Below are 21,130 nucleotides of genomic sequence, written 5' to 3'. Positions count from 1 at the left end.
AATTGTCATTTATCTTTATACTTGGGTATTTGTTAATGCTATTCTGACTCTTAAAAATTTCCACACTTTCCTTAAACTTTCTATTGTATGTATGCTTTCGGTTCCTTATGTAGAATCTGTATGTTATTTTGATCAATGTTACAACCATTTATCGTGCAGTGATCGTGAAACACTGAATTAATTCTATGATATTTGAGGTCTGCTACGTGCTCTTTGAGTCTTATTTTCATTTGTCTTTTTGTTTCTCCAATACAAACTTTTTTGGCACTGCATGTACATGGTATTTGGTAAACTATATTTTGCATTTCCTCTATTGGTTGTGCTCTTTCTTTAACAGCTTGTCTAGCTTTGATTCTGGTTGATAACTTTTCATACTTGGGTGCTAATTTTATATTAATTTTTTGTGTTTCTTTGTTTATATCTTCATATAGCCCTCTAATGTATGGAAAACTAACATATTGGAGTTTTAAATTTTCCTTTTTACTTATAGTGATCTTCGGATTGTTAAGCCCTTTCTCCCATGTGTCAAGTAATCGTCTTGGGTAGCCACATAAGAGGAATTTTTTCTTTAGATCTGATATACTGTTTTGCACATTAGTTATTTTACTGGTTCTGCTTTCGATTTTTCTGTATTCCGTGATAAAAATGTTTCTTTTTATATGTAATGGGATATTTGAGCTGTATTTTATAGTTGTATTTATCGCGCACGATTTTTTATAAACCTCAAACTTGAGTTCAGTTTTTCTCCATTTTATAAAATATAAATCGAACTCACTTGTGCCTATTGACCGGTGTGAAATAAATAACTTCAATTCAACGAACGTTTTCTGGACGCCTTCCGTGTCCTTCTTCAGGTTAACTGCTGGATTCTATTATTTTTAAAAAATTCTATTATTCTATTAACTGCTGGATTCTATTATTTTTTAAAAATAATAGAATCCAGCAGTTAACCTGAAGAAGGACACGGAAGGCGTCCAGAAAACGTTCGTTGAATTGAAGTTATTTATTTCACACCGGTCAATAGGCACAAGTGAGTTCGATTTATATTTTATACACCCCGGTGTGTGGGATGATGATATCTCCATTTTATCGTAATAACTTAACTTGTGCTCTATGTTATCTTCTTCTTCTACTTTAAATTGTGTAGTTTCACTTATATTATTTACTAACATAATTATTTCTTCTATTTTTACCTGCGTTTCATTATATATAATCAGAATGTCGTCAACATATCTCCTGTAAAATTTTATCCCTTTTATATTATCAATCAGTTTGTCTATGTCTATCGTTATCAGCTCGGCCAGTTTAGGTCCTATAACAGACCCCATACTAATACCGACGGTTTGTGTGTAATATTTATCATTTATTTGAAAATAGTTACTACGGTAACAAAATTCTATTAAATCTATCTTTCTTTTTTTCATGTTAAGTTGTTTAAGTTTATTTTCAATTATATCCCATGTTGTCGACGAGTACATGTCCACTATATCTAAGCTGGCAATTTTGAATGCCTCTTCAATGTTCACTTTTTTCAATTCACGCAACAGTTCCTCTATGTTTTTGATGGAGTAATACGAATTTTGATATTTACAAAGCACTATATTGTGTTTCGTAATTAACCAGAATTAAGCGCGACACTGTTTCAAGTCATTAATTAATTCAAAATTATTTTTTCTAATTGCCACAGTATCAGATTTTTATCAGAAAAAATTATATTTATATTTTAATTACAGTAAGCAAGATTGTATAATTTAACAAAAGCTAATATTTAAATGACAAAATCTATATTTAATAGTTTAGATATTTTCTTATTGAAGCTTAAGTGAATAACAAACTGTGAACTTTTTAAAATTAAAATTGCTTTCTTTGTAACATTTTAATATAATTTCTATATTCTTTGCCTTATAAGACACTTTTTTGTATCTAAAATGTGATGTATCCAATATAATATTGCATGTTATAAGGTAAAAAATATAGTAATTAAAAAAATTTTTCTATAACAGTATATTTTGCTATTGAAAATATAGTATTTTTGGAGGATAGGGAGGACATGAAAGTTTTTGAGAAGAATATATTAACTTTTTAATGTAGTAAAAAAAACGTAAACTTTTTCTATTTCAAATAAGGGAAGTATTGTTAGTTCTTTAATTGATTTTAAATATCTATATTGTATTTTTTAATATTAATGAATATTTAATGCTTTATATGTATTATTATTAATAATTTCAGATAACAACTGCAGGAAGTGGTGCCTTTATTATTACTAAAGTGTTTTTATTTGATGTAAGTTTTTCATTTTTTATACGTAATAATAATAATTTTATAAAGTAAAAATTATAGATTAAATTTATTGGACTTTTGGAAATAGTCGAGTCCGCATAAGTCGACACCCCAAGGGGAAGTGGAAATGTGTCGAGTTATTCGATGTGACGACTAAAGCGAAGTCAGAGAAAAAAACCACAAAACTACAATTAGGAAAATACAGTAGTGCGTTATACAGTAGTGTAGGTTTACAATACATTGTGTCCTCCATTTACAATTACTCTGTAGATGAAAAACTGACAAATTTGTTTAGTGTTGTTTGTTTTGAGCACTTAACTGTCTCGACTTTTTTTTTCAACAATCATGAACGCCTTGAAAACATCATCTTTGCAATTGTCAATTGTTGGCAAGTAATGTCTAAGAATTCTTAATGCCTCCAGCGTGAGAAAATGCAAAATTGGATTCGGGTGTGACGTTGATGTAGGTTGTATATTTTCTTTTTGTTTATCTGTTATTATTTTATACATAAAAATACATAAAATGTTAAGGCATTTTTATTAATATATATATATATATATATATATATATATTAATAAATCAATTATTAATAAAGAAATCAACTCCCCCTCCTGAAAAAAATGAGTTTGCACCAAACATGCAGAGTGAATTCATTTTTTCAGGAGGGGGTGACAACTTATCAGAGTGTGTGGGACAGCAAAAGTATGTCGACTTATCCAGTGGTGACGAGTTTAACGTCACCACTGGATAAACCACTGTTGAGTAAACTGGAGTTTTTTAACATTAATGCCTATGTAAGTCGGCCGGGACCGTAGAAAACTGACTACTTAACCGATGATGTCGAGTTATCCGGGTGTCGACTTATGCAGACTCAACTGTATTTTATTATTTGTATTGTAAACTTGTTTGCGAATATATATATATATATATACATACAAAGAACACTTTAAAAGCAATGCATAAAATATTCTCAAAATCATTTATTTACACCTGTTTATTTTCTATATAGTCTCCTTTTCTTGTCTAAGTACAGTTGCCAGTGCTCAACTCACTTGTCATAACATGTTTTGTAGGATTTTTCAAATATATGTTATAATGACATTAAACTGAAGAAACCAAACTTAATTTTGATAAGAACTGTCTCCATTGAAAAGCTAGTTTCAATGTGTCAAACAATCAAAAGTCACTAGAAGGGAGATCAGGTGTATAGAAATGTCTAGCAGTCTTAATAACCTCGTCAATCAAAAATTCTAACAATTCATGCCTTTCTCAGTGGAGCATTTTCTTGATGGAGGGTGAAATTTCCCATCAATTCAGGTTACTTTTTCTGCAATTGTAAGCAAAAACATTTCTCTATGTTTTTATAAACTTTATCAATGATGGTAATGTCCTTTGGAGTAGCATAGAAAAGGATAACACTTTTCTGGATCCAGAAAATCATATTGAGAACTTTTAGCAGACACTGCAATTTGAAATTTTTTGGAAGGTAGTCATACTGCATGATTCCATTGTCTTTTCATTTTTGGATTGAATGTATTATCCATGTCTCATTTATCATGTTTAAATTTAAACTAACACAGCTGGAACTGAGTTCAATAAAGAAATTACTATATCTTTTTGCACTTTTCCAGCACAGTTATTCTTTTTGACAAATGTTTCCAGCTTTCTTTATAAGTTTTCTCAGATATCAGAAATTCACAACTTGAATATTCTAAATTGGAATGCTATCAGGCGTGATGGCATATGTTGAATATGTTACACTTTAAATTTAAAAAAAGATGAATACATAGTCTCGTGGAGCCTGATTACCCCATCTTTTTAAATTTAAATTTTAATATATTTGACATATGTCATCACACCTGATAGAATTTTGATTTAGAACATTCAAGTTGTGAATTCCTGACAGATCTGAGGAAAGCTGAAAACATTTGCCAAAAAGAGTAATTGTATTGGAAAAGTTCTGAAAAGTATAGTCATTCCTTTATCTATTCTGATCATCTTTTTCAAGAAGTATGTGTCTGAGTGGTGTCTTGTTAATATTTCTTCTATTCTGAGTTTTTATTCTAAACATTTATTCTTATGCTTTTTAAAATTTGTTTTTTTCTCTACTTTTCCTACATTATAAAGTAAAGTAACAAATATTGCCTTCAAAAATCAGAAATTACTTTACTAAACTGATGTTTCTTGATTTATTTATTTATTTTTAGTCTACTCAGTCTATAATTAAAATTAAATTTTATCATCATTAATTGAATTTTTGAATAACTTTAAATAAATTCTGCTGTAATTTTGTTTTTAAAAAATGTTTAATCATATTTTACATTTGATATTTCAGCTTTTGTATTATAAATTTTGATTATTTTATAATAATGAATGTTTTTAATTTTTTCAGCTATCACATTTAAATCACATAGCCTCCATTATCTTGTTAATTTGTTCTTTTATTATATCTTGGGGTGAAGCATGGTTTTTAGATTTTAAAGTTGTTCCAAGTGAAATGAATGCAAGGATTCTTTTAGGTGATTAAAAACTTTTTATTAATTCTATTAGTTTATTAATACAGGTATTACTTGTATAACACAGTAGTTACATTCCAAAAAAGTGCTGTGTTATGTGAATCCGTACTATACAAAACACAGGACTAAAACAAAACATAGTTAAATTCCAAAGTTAACAAAAGTATACTATTCTTTTTAAGAGATAATTTTTAAGTATACTGTTTTCTTTTATATCTATCTAAGAGAAATATGCTTATTAAAGAGGTCAGTAATTTAATTCTAATCAATAATTAACTAACAATCACAATTAAAAGTACTATATTATGATGTGTTAATATTAATTTTAGTTAAACAAGGGTGTTTCTTTTTACAATATAATTAGCTTTTTGTTGCTTTTGATCAGAAATATCATCATTTTTTTTTTTTTTACTTTTATTGCAAAATTTATCTGTATGACAAAATAAAATATGTTCTTAAACAAAAATTTGTTCCAGCAAGTTGCATTTGTTCATTCAAGTACTGAGTGATTTTTTTTCCAGAATTTGTGTTTGAATACTGAATTGTTTAAGTTAGGAACAGTTTGAGTACCACGATACCACTGTATTTCATCATTTTTACCAATGATTACTTACCTATGGTTAAGAAAAAAGTTTAATTACACTAACCTAAAAATGTTTAAATAAACTTTACTAAATATGAAAATTAATCTATAAAAACAAAACACAGTGATAGTCTTAAAGTCTTAAATTAATGATGATGACATTTGATTGTCAGAAAGGCTAGGTCAAGGAAGAAAAAATTGTATTATCAGTTTTCATTAAAGTAAACCTGATAAAAGACACAAAACAAATTGAAAATTTCAATATTCTAAAACCCATGGGCAAATTTGAGATAACATGCATGCTTACTTGAAGATAAACAAATTGAATAATGGGGAAGTTTTGTAAGGATTTCCCAAATTCTTGAACCACGTTAGAACAAAATTATGTTGTGGAAGTGCTGTGTTATACAATGGATACCTGTAATAGTCAATAGTCAATGAATAATATTTTATATTGTCATTACTATTATTATTATTATTATTTTTTCTTTAAATAATAAATAGATTACAAATAATTCAAACTTTTGCTGTAATTAATCAGGCTGCTATTATGCTATAATTAATAATCAGAAACTAGTAATTTGGTACTAAAGGTAGACATTAGGTGCCATCTCTTTAACCTTTAGTATCAAATTACTTAGTTTCTAATTATTAATTATAGCATAATAATAGCCCGATTAATTACAGCGAGAGTTTGGATTAGTATCAATATATTGGGCTTTGGGATATTAATGTGATTATAAATAAATACAGTATAGCTTCCGAATAGCAGACGCCATTGGGACTCAGATGTTTGTCTTTTATTTAGAGATGTTCGTTATTAGGAGGTACTATACATGCTGGTGGCTATATTGTATTTTAACATGATCATATAGTGAAGAATACAATGGATTACAAAAACATTAAATTTGCATTAGTAATGTGAATATATCTAAAAGTGTAAGTACGATATACAGTAAGTCCTCTACTTACGAACTTAATCTGTTCGTAATGGTCGTTCGCAAGTCGAAAAGTTCGTAACTCGAAGAGACTATTTTTGGCACAAAAACTCAAATACAATGTTGTTTTTACAATTATGCAATGTTTAGGCTACTTGAATAATGTTGAATTAAGATTGTTAAAGGGAAGTATAAATTCAAATCAATCACATGTACAGTACATTATTTATTAAAATTACTCATTTAAAACATCTATAAATGTAAATATGTATGTACTGTAAATGTTTTAATGTAAAACTTCAAAAATAAACTTGACTATACATAAAAAATAATCAACTGCACTTTAACCCGCCATCTGTCGGCTTTGTTCGTAACTTCGAAAGTTTGTAAGTCGAATGTTCGTAAGTAGAGGACTGCCTGTATAATTAAAATATATGTATTCATCTTTTCAGCTGTAGAAATTCATTTTAATTGAATTCTAAATAGCAAACAGATCAGACAATATACTTTAAATGGAATATAAAAATTATAACAAACAAAATATAAACGTTGATTAATTATTAATTTATCAACAATGACCTGGGTAGAAGTAATGAAAAAGAAAAACGAAACTGTTATGAACATTAGGGTGAATGAAGGTTTGTTTAGGCAGTGAGTTCAAATGTAGAGTTACAAAAGGCAGTTTGCTAGCCACTTTAATTAAGCGATGGAAATGTATTTGGTATTTTTTCATTTATAATATCATTTATGATCTAAGCCAGGAGTTTCCAATCTTTTTTATACTGCGACTCCCTTTACAAGCTGTAATTTTTTTGTGATGCCCTTCTAAAAGAAGATACTTACATGTAGCTCTAGCAGACATTAAAATTACTTTATTATTCAAAGAAAACTCCAAAGAATATAGAATCTTAATAATTATTATTTATTAGAAAACATAACAGTACAATTAATGAGAAGGATAAGCTTGCTTTTTTGAGCATAACTTCTCAAATTGGGGCTGAAGTTTTGAAATGGCTACTCTTCTTTGTACTCTTTCCTGAGTCTTCGACACGTTTTCTATTTATTTGAATAAAGTTATTCATTTTACGATGCATAAATTAAATACAACACACTTGAAATCAAAACACTGATTTATCAACACTTATAATCAACGAAAACAAAAGACTGAATGAAAGAACAAGAAAATGGAAGAGCGGGATGATGAGACGCATGCGCCGCGCACTCACTCATTATGTTACGTGCAAGCAACCTGTGGGTATCGTCTCGTGACTCCCCTAGGATAGTGCCATGACGCCCCAGGGCATTGCGATGCACAGTTTGGGAAGCCCTGATCTAAGCAACAAATAAAAGTTGATATAGTGATTTGTCTGCTTTGTAGTTAACAAGCAGATGTAACATTTTTGCTTTTTATTCAATAAATAATTTATTAAAAATTACATCCTAAGCCACCACAAAGCTGTTAAGATCATAAATATGAGAATACCAAATATTTTCCCACACTTTAAAGTGATGGCAAATCGTCTTTGTAATACGACCTTTGAACTTTTACCACAAATTCTGTTGTGGTAACTGTTTTAAGTTTATTTTCATTATTACTGTATTATGGTGTTTGTTGAATGAATGAATGAATAACTTAGGAAAAGTTATAGTTTCTACTATTTTAAAAACATTGTTTCAGAGGAAGAAGCTGTAACATTTTTTTACATCAAATTTGATTTGCTATCTTAATCATGGTAAATTTCTTAATGTTTTAGCTTTATTTAATATGGTAATGTTAAATAATTTTTGGTTATAGAAAAAAATATATGAAAATTTTTACGGTATTTTAACCTTTGCGCATTACTCATTTGAACAAATGTAGAAAAATTACTAGTACAGTAGAGTCCTGCAAACTTGACTTAATGTGGACTGAGAAGGTGATCAGTTATTGAAAATGACAATTTTTTATGGTGTAGCGATTATGCTACTCTAAGTGACTGAATTTTTGTAAAGATATTATATGTTCAAATTTGTATATATATTAACTACATACCAGACAATAATATACAATAGTGACTATTTCTATTTGTAGTTAAATTTTAATTTAAAAAATATTGACTATTCAGTTGCTACTTTAGAGTTAGTGACATTTGCATCATGGCATTTGCAGTGACATCTTGGTTAAAGGGTTAGGCTTTTTGTTAGCACATGGAATTGATGCTATTATCAAAGGAGTTGCCATTGAAGAATGATAACTTATTTTACCTAGTGTTAAATTAGAGGTAAAAATTAGGTTACGTGTATTTTTTATTTTTTTTTTCATTTTGAATGATACGAGTTTTATGGAATGTCGAGTTATCAAAAGTTGAATTTTCAGGACTCTACTGTATATGTCAATGTTTGATATTAAAATAGTTTTATATAAATAATTTATAACTGCATTAACTTACTTCTTAACTTAAAACTTAGCTAATGTTTATTAGGATGATGATAATGAACTTAATTATGTAAATTCTTTTATATTTAGCATATCATGTAAATGAAGGAATACCAAGAATACCAGACCAAAATGCTCAAAGTGATGCTGGTAGTACTTGCTTTTTTTCTCCTACAGGTAAATGAAACTTTCTAAAAGTAAATTTAAAAAACTTGTTGTTTTTTTCATATTTATAAAATACTACATATTAATAATAATACAGTAAGACCTTGCTTAACGCTGCCTCACTTAACGCTGATTCAATATAATTATAATGCAGTCTGTTTGATGCCCAAAAACCGCTCAAAATTTACACTGATTCAAAATAACTTGGTATTTCAATGATTCATATATAATATGATTATTCCCAAACACAAACCAATCAGCAAAAGGTGGCAATTCGTCGTAGCACTGTATTTCCCCTAAATATATGTTTGTTTTATGCAGTTTTGGAAAAAGTATAACATCATGGATACCATAGGAAATATCGACTTCACATGGCAAGAATTAACTGAGAAATACATGAACGAAATGTGGAAGAAGTTATGGCTGGAGGTATCCAAGAATTCTCATTGAGAAGAGCCTGTTGCTGTATCGTTAGGTTGACGAAATTGTCAACTTAATCAATACAGGAGATGTAGACGAGCAGGATGTTGGGGAGGTACTGCAGGTTTCTGGTAAGATCCTTACCAATGACGACTTTCAAGAACTGGCAGAACAAGGAATTCGTGTAGAACTGGAAAATAGAGATTCTGGAGACAAAGAACCCAAAAAATTTCTCTACAGTTTTCCTTAGTAAAAGGTTGGTAACGATAACCGAAATCGTTGATCAAATTGTAGCAAATTATTCAGAATTTGATAGGAGTGCCAAAGCAAAACAATGGGTTTTGGATGCAATCTTCTGCTGCTGACATTTGCTTAAGGAAAGAAAAAGAAAGCAACCAATGAAACTACACAACTTCATTGCAAAAAACAAGAATTTTAGAAAAGCCAGGACCTTCGTCACAAAAAATTAACTTTACATTTCTCTGCACATATGTTTATGTGTTATTTAACATATATTATTATTCAAAAATTTATATAGAAATAACTTAAAATTATAGTAAAATTGCTTATTTTTTGGTTGCGTATTTCCCTATCCCTATTTACTCAATGTTAAAATGGTCTCATTTTACACTGTTTCACTTAGCGCTTTGTCGTCTAGGAACGTATCCCCTGCGTTAGCAGGGTCTTACTGTATATAATAATAGGGTTTGTGATTATCATACAAGAGTAGATCATAAATACAAATACGGCATGTATATTTTGAAAGACACAATACTTTTTGATGATACTTTATGTACTAAACTATACAACACATCAGGTTGCAAGCTTCTATTACAGACTACTTACATCAACATAGCCAAATAGCAACTATAATAAATTAAAAGCTTGCACACCCAGGAATTGTTCTAGAAACACTCCTTAGTCAATCAATATACTGATCGATAATCTAATAAAACAGTCAGTCACAATACACTACACTTCATATTCATTGACAAAGAAAACTAAATCACATACCGTACATAGTTATAGCTGTTTCAAATACCCACAACATACAAAATGCATACACTGAAAAATTAATAAATACTCAAAACTTGCTATGAAATAAAGTGCCTATGGATAATGGATATAAGGTATTTATTGTGCTTGTGGTTTTTTCTTGCACAGGTATCATACCAGACCATATACCATATACACTACACATCTCTACATGTCTAGAAATATTAGGATTTACTTGAGCACATATTACAGAAAGCATCCATACTGAACACTTCACTTAGTCAGGAAAGTTTTAAACACAGATATGTACACAACAGTACAAAAACAAAACAGCTTTTTCTGTAGTTATTCCAGCTTTGGTGTAGTGTAACACTAGGCATTGGTTATAAAGTGAATAGGATATAATCAATAAATACCATAATATTAAGTACAGGTATCTCTTGTACAACATGATTTTGCTCTAACACTGATTGAAAATTGGAAATTCTCCCTGTACAACACAATTCAAGAATTTGGGTAATCCTTTGTACAAAATTTCACAATTTTTAAAATGCAAATTCTGTTGTTCAATATTTTTTTATTCCAGTAAACATACATGTTATTTCAAATTTTTCCATGGATTTTAGGATATTGAAATTTTCAATTTGTTTTGTGCCTTTTGTCAGGTTTACTTTAATGAAAAATGATAGTACAATTTTTTCATCCTTGTTCTAGCCTTCCTGTCAAATGTTGTCATCATTACTTTCGGACTTTGAGACTATCACTTTGTTTTATTTTTATAGATTAATCTTCATATTAAGTAAAGTTTATTTAACCTCTTAACAGTGAAGGACGAGAATAGTCGTCCAAGGCGATCGAGTGGCAGTGGTGAAGGACGACTATAGTCGTTAAAAAATTCTTATAAAATACCTGGACCATTTTGTGAAGTTGTAGAATTTTTACGAGTAGTTGGGTTCTCCAACTTTTTTAATATCCTTTAGTTCTCGAGAAATTACAATAAAAGAGAGAAAATTAAAATAAATATGAAATTTTAGACGGCCATCTATCGACATAAATCGAATTTAAATTTCCCGCTGTCATCTGATTGGTTAAAAAAATTAATATTCCTAATTGGCTCGCGTCAGAAAAAAGTAGATGTGACTTATGTAAATGACGCTATCGGGAGAGCACCGATGCAACCGGAAAAAGTAAACAGCCTACGTCATTAGTCTAACGGTCCTTGTCTGACCTACTTTTTGTAGAATCAACATTAGAGTAAGCTGTAGTAAAACGTAGTAGTTTATAGTAAAACGGTCTTCTCTAATATTCATAGTACTTTGTAAAGCTCGGATTTCAATTTAATAAGTATTATTTAGTTCAGAAACATTATAAATACATCATTAAGTAGGAGAATAACGAAAAACTTTATTTTTTAGTATAATACAATTTACAAAATCGAAAGCTCATATATCGTAATATTATAAAAAACTACATCGAAACATACGAAGTCAACTAATTTACTTAAATTTAGTTCATTATACAACTGTCGATACTCTTGCCTTCCTCAGTTTCCTCAAACAAAATTCGAAAACTTCAATTAATCCTATAAATATTTAAGCGCCATTACTATTCGAATGATATATTATTATATCAAGCTGAATTTTAGATAATTTGTAACTGTAATTACAAATATAACTGAAAAATATTTTCGACATAAACCCTAGGCCATAATTATCAAAACAAAATTCTTCAAGTATAAATTTTTCTGATCGAGTAATATGTAATAATAGTTTTATCTATTAGTCTTGCCAAATTCTACTTTCTATGTTCACATCCATTTAGTTTCATCTAATTACACTTTAAATGTAAAGAAATCTACCAACAAATTAGTTTTCTAATAAAGGGACTACTTGCTAATTAAAGTTTGTATTCTTCTTTGACGTAGTTCTACGTTTTAGCACTAAATTGGTAGACATGTCTAAATAACACGCTTATAAACACTAAATACCATAAATGTTTCGAAATTAGAACTAGATAATTATATGCAGAAATAAATTAGTAAACCTATAATACATGCCTTTATTTATATCCAAAGATCAGTTCTCGCTAATTGTCGAAAAAAAATTATTTTCAACTTTTCTTTTTGTAAAGTAGCATATTCTGAAAAACAAGCTCTAAATTCAGAGTAAAATCTCCACCTTTTATCTGTTAAAAAGAACGCAAAATGTTTGGATCCACGTAATAAAAATTTATCGCAGTGAACTTCGAAAAAATGAGAAACACAGAAACACCAAGCCGCACTGTACAAAATTCTGCTGATAACTGATTCATCCAACAAATTCTCCCGCGAAACATCAGATCACTGTTATGTCACGTGGTTTTGAAGCTTTTCTAAAAGCAAAACACTAAAAATTTTATATAATTATTTTACTAATTCAGTCAAATTTAAATAATATAAAATGTCTAGATCTGTTTAATAAAGATTAGTAATGTACTATCACTAATATGCAAATTAGATATGACAAAGATCAATGTGGGAAAATTCCCACCAGGATAAAAACAGCTTTCAGTCACGTGATCACCAAGAAATACGAAGAAATATGTCTAAAATTTAATGTTTCTGTAAAAATTAGTAAATTGTAACAAATTTCATCAAAGACAACAGAATAATTTTCAGCTTATAAAAACTCTACAATAAATGATTATTTCTTCGAAAGTAGTCGATATGCACGAATAAATAATAAATATGTAATAATGCTTTTATCCAGTTTAAGTGGATATTGTAAAAATTAAGCTATTTAATTTGTTTGGCTTTTATAATTTAGTTTCCGAATATTTTACTGTGAAATTCCATTTAGTAAACAGAAACAAAGACAAGCTATTAATTATAAACAGGGCAATAGAATAACTTTTACGTAAATTTGGTGTAAATGCAGAAAAAACGAATTATATCAAAGATGGGACGAATATGCTGACATCCCTCGAACAGAGCTCATGTACTCATTGCCATTCTCAGCCTGGTTCCCACTTCGACTGTTTTATCTTGGTAAAAAGTTAATTTTTTAAAATAAAAGTACATTGTTCTTAGTGAAGAAAGATAAAAGTATCGAAATATAATATTCAGAAATAAAAATATTGATGTATGTCCATATTAGAAATGTATATTTTTTTCGATATTTGAAATAATATCACGAGAAAAACATTAGATATATGAAATACGCCCATAAACAATTTCTTTCTGTCAAATTACGGATTAAACAGGTTTATTTAGAAAAATTCAATTGTGAATAACTGACATTAAATATACAGAGGGTACAGTATGCTTTTTATGTGATAGTATCTGCGTTTACAAATTAACAATTTTTAGTTTTTTTACACATTATTATGCTATAATCTAGGAAACTATGTTTAATACACAAGACACTACAGAAAGGGTAAGAAAGGAACGACAGTCATTGTAACTAATGTATTATTGAAAGTTTCATTCATGTAGATAATTAATTTTATCAAGATACATTTTTCCAGAAGAAAATTGCCGATATATCTCGTAAATATAAGTAAATTTTATTATAATTTAGATAAAAACACATTTTTTCCCACGCATGGCTTCTTTCCCCTCCCTCTTACTCTTATAATTGGAATATTCCATTTCATAATTTGATGTAATAATAACGTTTAAAATGATTCTAAATAAAATATTGACACTTAAACTAGGTTAATATATATTGTCATTAGTCTCAGATGTATTCATAAAAATGTAATAATCGATCCAATAACACTTTCTCACATGCTCCATGTATTAAAGTTTGCATCTGTAATTAAAGGTAATATATAACGAAACAAAATGTTTATATTATCAATAGTTCTAAAAGATATCTTATTTTCACGAAGAAAAACAAAATAAGACAGAAGAAACAGACAATCACACGATATGTCTATCCAGGACATTCTATAATTCATTTCAAATTTTTAATGTCAACATACATGAATAGTTTTGTGTGTGTGAATATTATATTTTGATACTTTTATCTTTCTTCACTAAGAACATCTTAAAATATTAACTTTTTACCAACATAAAACAGTCGAAGTAGGAACAGGCTGAAAGTAACAACGAATTATAAGCTTTGTTCTGGGGATGTAAGCTTGTTTGTCCCATCTTTGATATAATTCGTTTTTTTCTGTATTTACACTCAACTTACGTATAAATTATTGTATTGTGCTGTTTATACTTAGTAGCCTAACTTTGTTTCTGTTTACTAAATTGAATTTCACAGTAAAATACTCGGAAACTCTAAATTATAAAAGCCACACAGATTAAATGGCTTAATTTTTACAATATCAACTTAAAATGGATAAAAGCATTATTAAATAATAATTATTTATTTGTGTATATCGACTTCTTTCGAAGAAATACTCATTTATTGTACGGTTTATGTAAGCTGAAAAGTTAAATTTTAAACATATTTCTTCATATTTCTTGGTGTTAGCTTTCGGACACGTGATCAATTTGCCAGCATAATTCTTACAGTGATCTTTGTCATATCTAATTTGCGTATTAGTGATAGTACATTATTAATCTTTATTAAACAAATTTAGACATCTTATATTACTTAAATTTGACTGGATTAGTAAAATAATTATATAAAATTTTTAGTGTTTTGCTTTTAGAAAAGCTTCAAAGCCACATGACATAACAGTCATCCGATGTTTCGCGGGAGATTTTGCGCAATGATCTTTTTTATATCTAATTTGCATAATTATAATGGTAAATTATTAATCTTTATTAAACAGATTTAGTTATTGTGTATTAATTAAATTCATTGGTTTTTGTGGAAGAATTCTTTAAAACTTTTAGCGTTTATTTAGAAACTTTTTGTCACCTGATGACATTGGACAAGAGCATTTTCGTTTTGTCTATTGTATATGATCAGTTCGCGCCAGATTTCGTGGAGTGTGGTTTGATGTTTGTATTTTCTCGTTATCTTTTGAAGTTCACTGCGATAAATTTTTATTACGTGGATTGATAGATTTTGTATTGATTGTAATGGATATTCTAAGGCGTAAAGTTTACTGTGAATTAGTTCTAAGTTCAGAAAGAAAAGTTGAAAATAATTTATTTTTCGACAATTTACGAGAACTGATCTTTGGATATAATACTTGGATATAAGTGGAAGTATGTATTATTGGACTACTAATTTATTTGTGCATATAATTATGTAGTTCTAATTTCGAAACATTTGTTTTTTAGTATTTATAAGCGTGTTATTTAGACATGTGTACCAATTTAGTGCTAAAACATAGAACTACATCAAAGACCGATTAGAGGTTTTTAGAAAAACTTATCTTTTAACAATTTGATTTGAGTATTATGGTTAGTGTTCATGTGTATTGTTGTACTGTAAATTACTTCGTTTTACTATGTTAGAGAAAGTAGGTCGCACATTGGATTGAGGACTGTTCACTTTTCAGAGTGAAGCGGACCCTCTCAGTGAAGTGTGTTTTAGGGAAGTTATGCATTTTTTTTCTGATGCATGCCAATGATGAATATTGATTTCAAAATTAAATATTGGTCAATGACGATCTCATATGTAATAAATCTGAAGATGAATATAAAAATATTTCTACATTTTTTTCATTGTTTTGTTGTTTCTTAAAGTTTAATTTATTCAAATTTATTATACGTAAAGTAAGTTTATTTACCAAATGCTAATATTTTAAACTGCTTTAATATTTCAGTGTAAATTTGAACAACGAATTTTAAAATTTTAAATAAAAGATATACTGAAATTTTCTTTCATTTACAATGATTGCGTCACTTCTACAGAAAGTAGAACACGAGACGACCTTCACCCACATTTCAGTCTGGGGGGAAAGCTCGCCAGGCGTCGTAGTTGTAAACGTGACAACCTTTACGTCATCTATTGTTGTGGATGAAATTCGTTAACTGTCAATTACATTTTCTTGAATTTGATTCGCAGGTTGGAAAATATCGTCATGACTTAAATGCCTAAAACTTTAAAAAATTATATAAAATTGAAAATAAATTCAAAAGTTTTGAAAAAATCGTATCGCATGGAAAATCAAAAAAGAATTTAATATAAATTTGAAAAAAAAATTTTTAGCAAAAAATTACCATGAAAAAAATTCATATATAAAAAATTTATGTGACAATAAAGAACGATTTTTTCTTTACTAGACGTAACTAATTAAAATTTTTTTCCTAAACGGAAACGAGAAAAACGCGTGGGAAAATTCTTAAAAAATTTTCCACGCTTTAGCTCCACAACTAAGTGGTAGCGCTACGGCTGACTGTTCCACTGTTAAGAGGTTAAACATTTTGAAGACATTACTGATATTTCTGATCAAGATCAACAAAAAAGCTCATTAGAAGACAGTACTTTGTAAAAAAAAACACCCTTGTTTAACTAAATTAATATTAATGCATCATAATACAGTACTTTCAATTGTGATTTAGTTAATTATTGATTGCTTTGATAAACATATTTCTCTTAATAACAAAAAAGGATAGTATACTTTTGTTAACGTCGGGAGCCTAACTCTATGTTTTGCACTAGTCTTTTGTTTTGTTTAGCATTAATTTGCATTTTTCAGAACATAACTAGTGTTCCTTCCTCATGTACATGGGGGTGTGTATAATAGATAAATAAAACTCACTCACTCGAGCCTGTAACCGGTGTGAAAAATAAACAAACAAATTCGAAGCAACAGACGTTTTCCGAACACCTTCCGTGTCCTTCCTCAGGTAAAACGGCTGGATTCTTTCTTCTATAACACCGTTCTGAAATTTTCAAAACGAATTTGAACGATGATAGATCGATTGTGTAATGTCCATTGCGCAAGTGCTGTATCCGTCATGTTCCCTATCGTTCCGAATCGTATTTACTCTTCTCATATGTATTTAGTTATTCATACGTTGCACTCTTTTTACTTTTAACATTACATGTCCTCACGCATCATCCAACCCAAACAAATCCCTAAGAATCATCCTGCAATAAGGCTTGCCAAGCAAGCGAAAGAGCCATTTTCTCACTGGAATTAATGCATGTCATTGTAGTTTGTGCCTTATGTATCTCTATCGCTTCTAGCCACTTGAGGTGGTCCATCCGGGTTGTTTTGACTATTAGCGCTGCCCCTGCGAAGTCCACAGTAATGCCCGGGTCAGAAGCATATATCGCGAGTGACGTGGTGGCTCTGTTGTATTGTATATCTGCTTTGTGCTCTCTAATTCTGATTCACATTGAGTGTTTTGTTGATCCTATGTAGATCAAATCCCTATTGAACCTTTCATCTCTCACCGGGATTCGGTAGATGCCTGGCAATCTACTTGGGTCAGATGGATCCTTTCCATTACGTAACATGTCAAAAATAGTTGGGCCTCTCCTGTATGCAATGATGACCTTATGTCTTCTGGTGATAGCCGCGTACATGGATCTCAAGGCAGGGTTGTATGTGAGTGATATTCTCTCAACATCCATATCTTGATTGTAACCCTGTTCCCTGTAACCCTATTGTACGGAAGCATGACATTTTGCTGTTTTTCCGGAAGTGTGATTTATGATTCAATTTCACACTAAATGTTGAAACAAACGGACTAGGGTTTTTATTATCGGTTGTTATCGCCCGTATTATATTTTTATCGCCACTTTAATAAAAATATTGCCAAGTGACAATTTTGGCACTATGCAGTGCAACCCCTGCTTTATTAATACACTAATTCAATTATTCATACAGTAAACCTAATTCATTAAAAATACAGAACAGAACAACAGAATAAACTATTTTGTTGTTGTTATTGTTTTGTTCTATATTTTTAATTGATTTGATCAATAGATCAGAGTTATCTTGTTAGATAACTGTTTTTTAATACCAGTTATAAAAATTTTTAATTAGCACAAAAAATATCTATGGCATCCAGCACTTTTGCATCCTGTGTTTGCTATTTTTTTTCTCCATGTAATTGTAAATAATAATAATAATTCTGAAATTGTGCAAAGAATCATATCAAAAACTATTTTATGTCATGATATACCTATTACACACTTCGTTCTTAATACATGATGCATTTTACTCTAGTAATGATGATAGTTATTACTACCATCATTGAGTTTGAAAACAAGAATCATTTGAAATTTGTTTTTATGATCATTGTTAAAGCAATTGAAATACAAAAGAAAATTTTCAATATCATTCTTTTTGCAATTCTGCACAATTCTGAAGAAATTGGTCTGAAGTAACGAAAGTATCTGGAATATTAAATACTCATTTAATGACTTCTACTTTGATTTTTAACATTAGATGATTATTTTTGGGTGTTCTTTTTGATATTAAGTCAGTTTCAGATTAATTTTAATCATATACATATAAAATTAATGAACAATTTTTTTATGGCAGCATCAGAAATAGGAAATGATAATGAATATGAAAGGAGAAATGAAGATTTTAAAGTAGATTTAGAAGGTATTTTCCAGGATCAAACAAGACGAAATTTAACAACAGAAGTAAGAATTTTAAAATATATTTCTTAAAAATTCAGAATTTATTTATTTTTAAAACTGTGTATAAAATTTAGTTATATTTAACATAGTTTTAAATTTAGTTGAATGAAGTGTTGTGTATTGTCGTTGCTATAACTTTTTTCCCCAAAAAATAATTAAATAATTCCACTAAGTCTAGCAAACATTAACATTGTGCCCAAGTTGCATTTTCATTTATTTTACAAATAAAGAGCTGTATGTTAAACTCTGCTGCTAGATCAGTGACAGAATTTATTAAAGCCTTGTGTGTTAAATAAATACTAAAATTATATATTTAAAGTATTAGATTATTTTCAGATTTTTCCATAAAGGTAATATTTTTCATATAATAATAATGCATTTAGATTAAAATAGAAAAAATTTTGAACTAATTGTATAACCTTAATAAATTTAAAAATATTTGATAATTTTTTATGAATAATAACAACATTGAATATTTAAAATACTGAAAATTTACTGTTTCAAAATTGAACCTGAAGTTGTTTAAGTACAAATTATCAAATTTCATCCACATTTTTAGCAATAAATAAGAATATCATATAAGTTTTATTTAAATAAATGTGTTATTTTATATTGTTGGATTGAATACATTTAAATTCCATTACAAGTTATCATACTAAAAATATTCCATAAAAATAAATAATTCATATTTCTTATAAGGTAAACTTTTATTATCAAAATTTAATTGAAATTAACATTATTAATAATATAAAAATTATAATTTACCTATTGTTTGTTTATAATAGTATTTAAAAAAAAAAAGATTTCTTCTGTAAATTCAGCTGACTCTGATTTTGTTCAGTGACTGATCTTTTTTTATTCATGAAAATATTATAAAATTAATGCAGGATATTTCAAAATTGAAATTATAGAGAGAATGTAAAGTAATTAAAAATAAATGTGCTTTTTGCAGAATATGAAATTTATTTTAGTAAAAAATTTAAAAGTTGATTTCTAAACAACTTTTAAAACTCGCATCATATTTTGAAATACCTGATGTAATGAAAGCACTTACTGTATATTTCCACAGATAAGACAAGGTATAAATTTTCGTCAGAGTTTTATAGTTTTAGCATATATCTGTCCTATAAGACGACCCCAAACTATCAACGGCCTATGAATTTAGTTTATTTCAGCGATAATCATCTGGATAATAATCCTGTATAGCATATATGGAATTATGTCCTATTCGTAATTTTTCGAATAAACAAATTTTATTTTCTTGCATCTAGCAGCACTGCCTTGCGATTGTTGCAAACATTCGCACTGATTTGAGCATTCGGGTAATGACCTTGACTATTCACAAAAACATCCTATGGGCTATTCTATTTTGTGGACATACCCTACTCTCCACTAATAAATAATTACGGTTTATCCGTTTTTTAAAAATGGTTTTAATTTTTATAAATTTCAATCTGTTTTTTTTTTTTTTTTTTTAAATCTGTCCTATAAGACAACCCTGGATTTTAGGGGCATTTTTTTTATGATTCGACTATCATCTTATCTGTGGAAATATACGGTAGCTAAAATTTTCTTTCCCATATTATTGTAACGCTATTAGACAAATAATAATTATTTTCATTGTGATTACTTTTTTAGATGTCATTCTTAGAGGGGGGGAAATATATTGAAAAAGTATAATGCAAATTTTTATGTAAAACCTTTAAAATTGTTTGTTAGCATTTTGTAAATTTAATTTTATCTTTCATAAATATTCTTTTTTAGATGTTAATACAGACAGTACGTTCTTCCAGAAATTATGTCAGATAATTATCAAAACATAACAACTTGAAAACTTGTATAACTGAATTGTTTGCAATTCTAAAAGTTTTTCAAATTACAGGTATACCTTGAGTTACGTCGTTCTCGATTATACATCATTTGTCAAAAAAGTGTATGGAAAAATAAAAATTAAGTTTAAGTCAGTTTATTCGACTTTACATCCGTCCACCACAAATATTGAAGTCGTAATATCACTAGAAAAGCGTTAAAAGCACATAAAATCATATTAAAATATATACATTTACAGTAAATGTTAATATAATCATCATAAATCCTAGAGAACGAAACACTGAAAACATCTGTGTTTCTGTGTTGTTGTCTTATTTAGCGGTCTTTAAGTGCTCATTATTGGTATTTTCCACCATAGTTTCGACTTACGTCGTAACTACACAAGTAAATTTGACTTACATCGTTTTTCAACTTGCGTCACCTCTCCTGGAACCAATTACCGACATAAGGCAAGGTATACCTGTATCATCATTGAAAAAAGATTTATTGCC

General features: G+C 28.7%; 1 protein-coding gene across 4 annotated transcripts in view; it reads left to right on the top strand.

Moving 5' to 3' along the window:
- Positions 1-21,130, top strand: part of Start1 (Steroidogenic acute regulatory protein-like) — a 73,510-nt gene that overhangs the window by 26,491 nt on the left and 25,889 nt on the right. For all 4 annotated transcript variants that reach the window (XM_067276640.1, XM_067276639.1, XM_067276642.1 and 1 more), the window contains exons 5-8: positions 2,230-2,283; positions 4,673-4,799; positions 8,824-8,910; positions 18,706-18,812. In XM_067276640.1, the coding sequence (XP_067132741.1) occupies positions 2,230-2,283; positions 4,673-4,799; positions 8,824-8,910; positions 18,706-18,812 (375 nt within the window). The remainder of the gene's footprint in view (positions 1-2,229; positions 2,284-4,672; positions 4,800-8,823; positions 8,911-18,705; positions 18,813-21,130) is intronic.

Source organism: Centruroides vittatus, unplaced genomic scaffold (assembly GCF_030686945.1).
Source record: "Centruroides vittatus isolate TY-2023 unplaced genomic scaffold, ASM3068694v2 contig_7, whole genome shotgun sequence".
In the NCBI taxonomy this organism is placed as follows: Eukaryota; Metazoa; Arthropoda; class Arachnida; order Scorpiones; family Buthidae; genus Centruroides; species Centruroides vittatus.
This window is presented reverse-complemented; position numbering and strand designations above follow the sequence as displayed.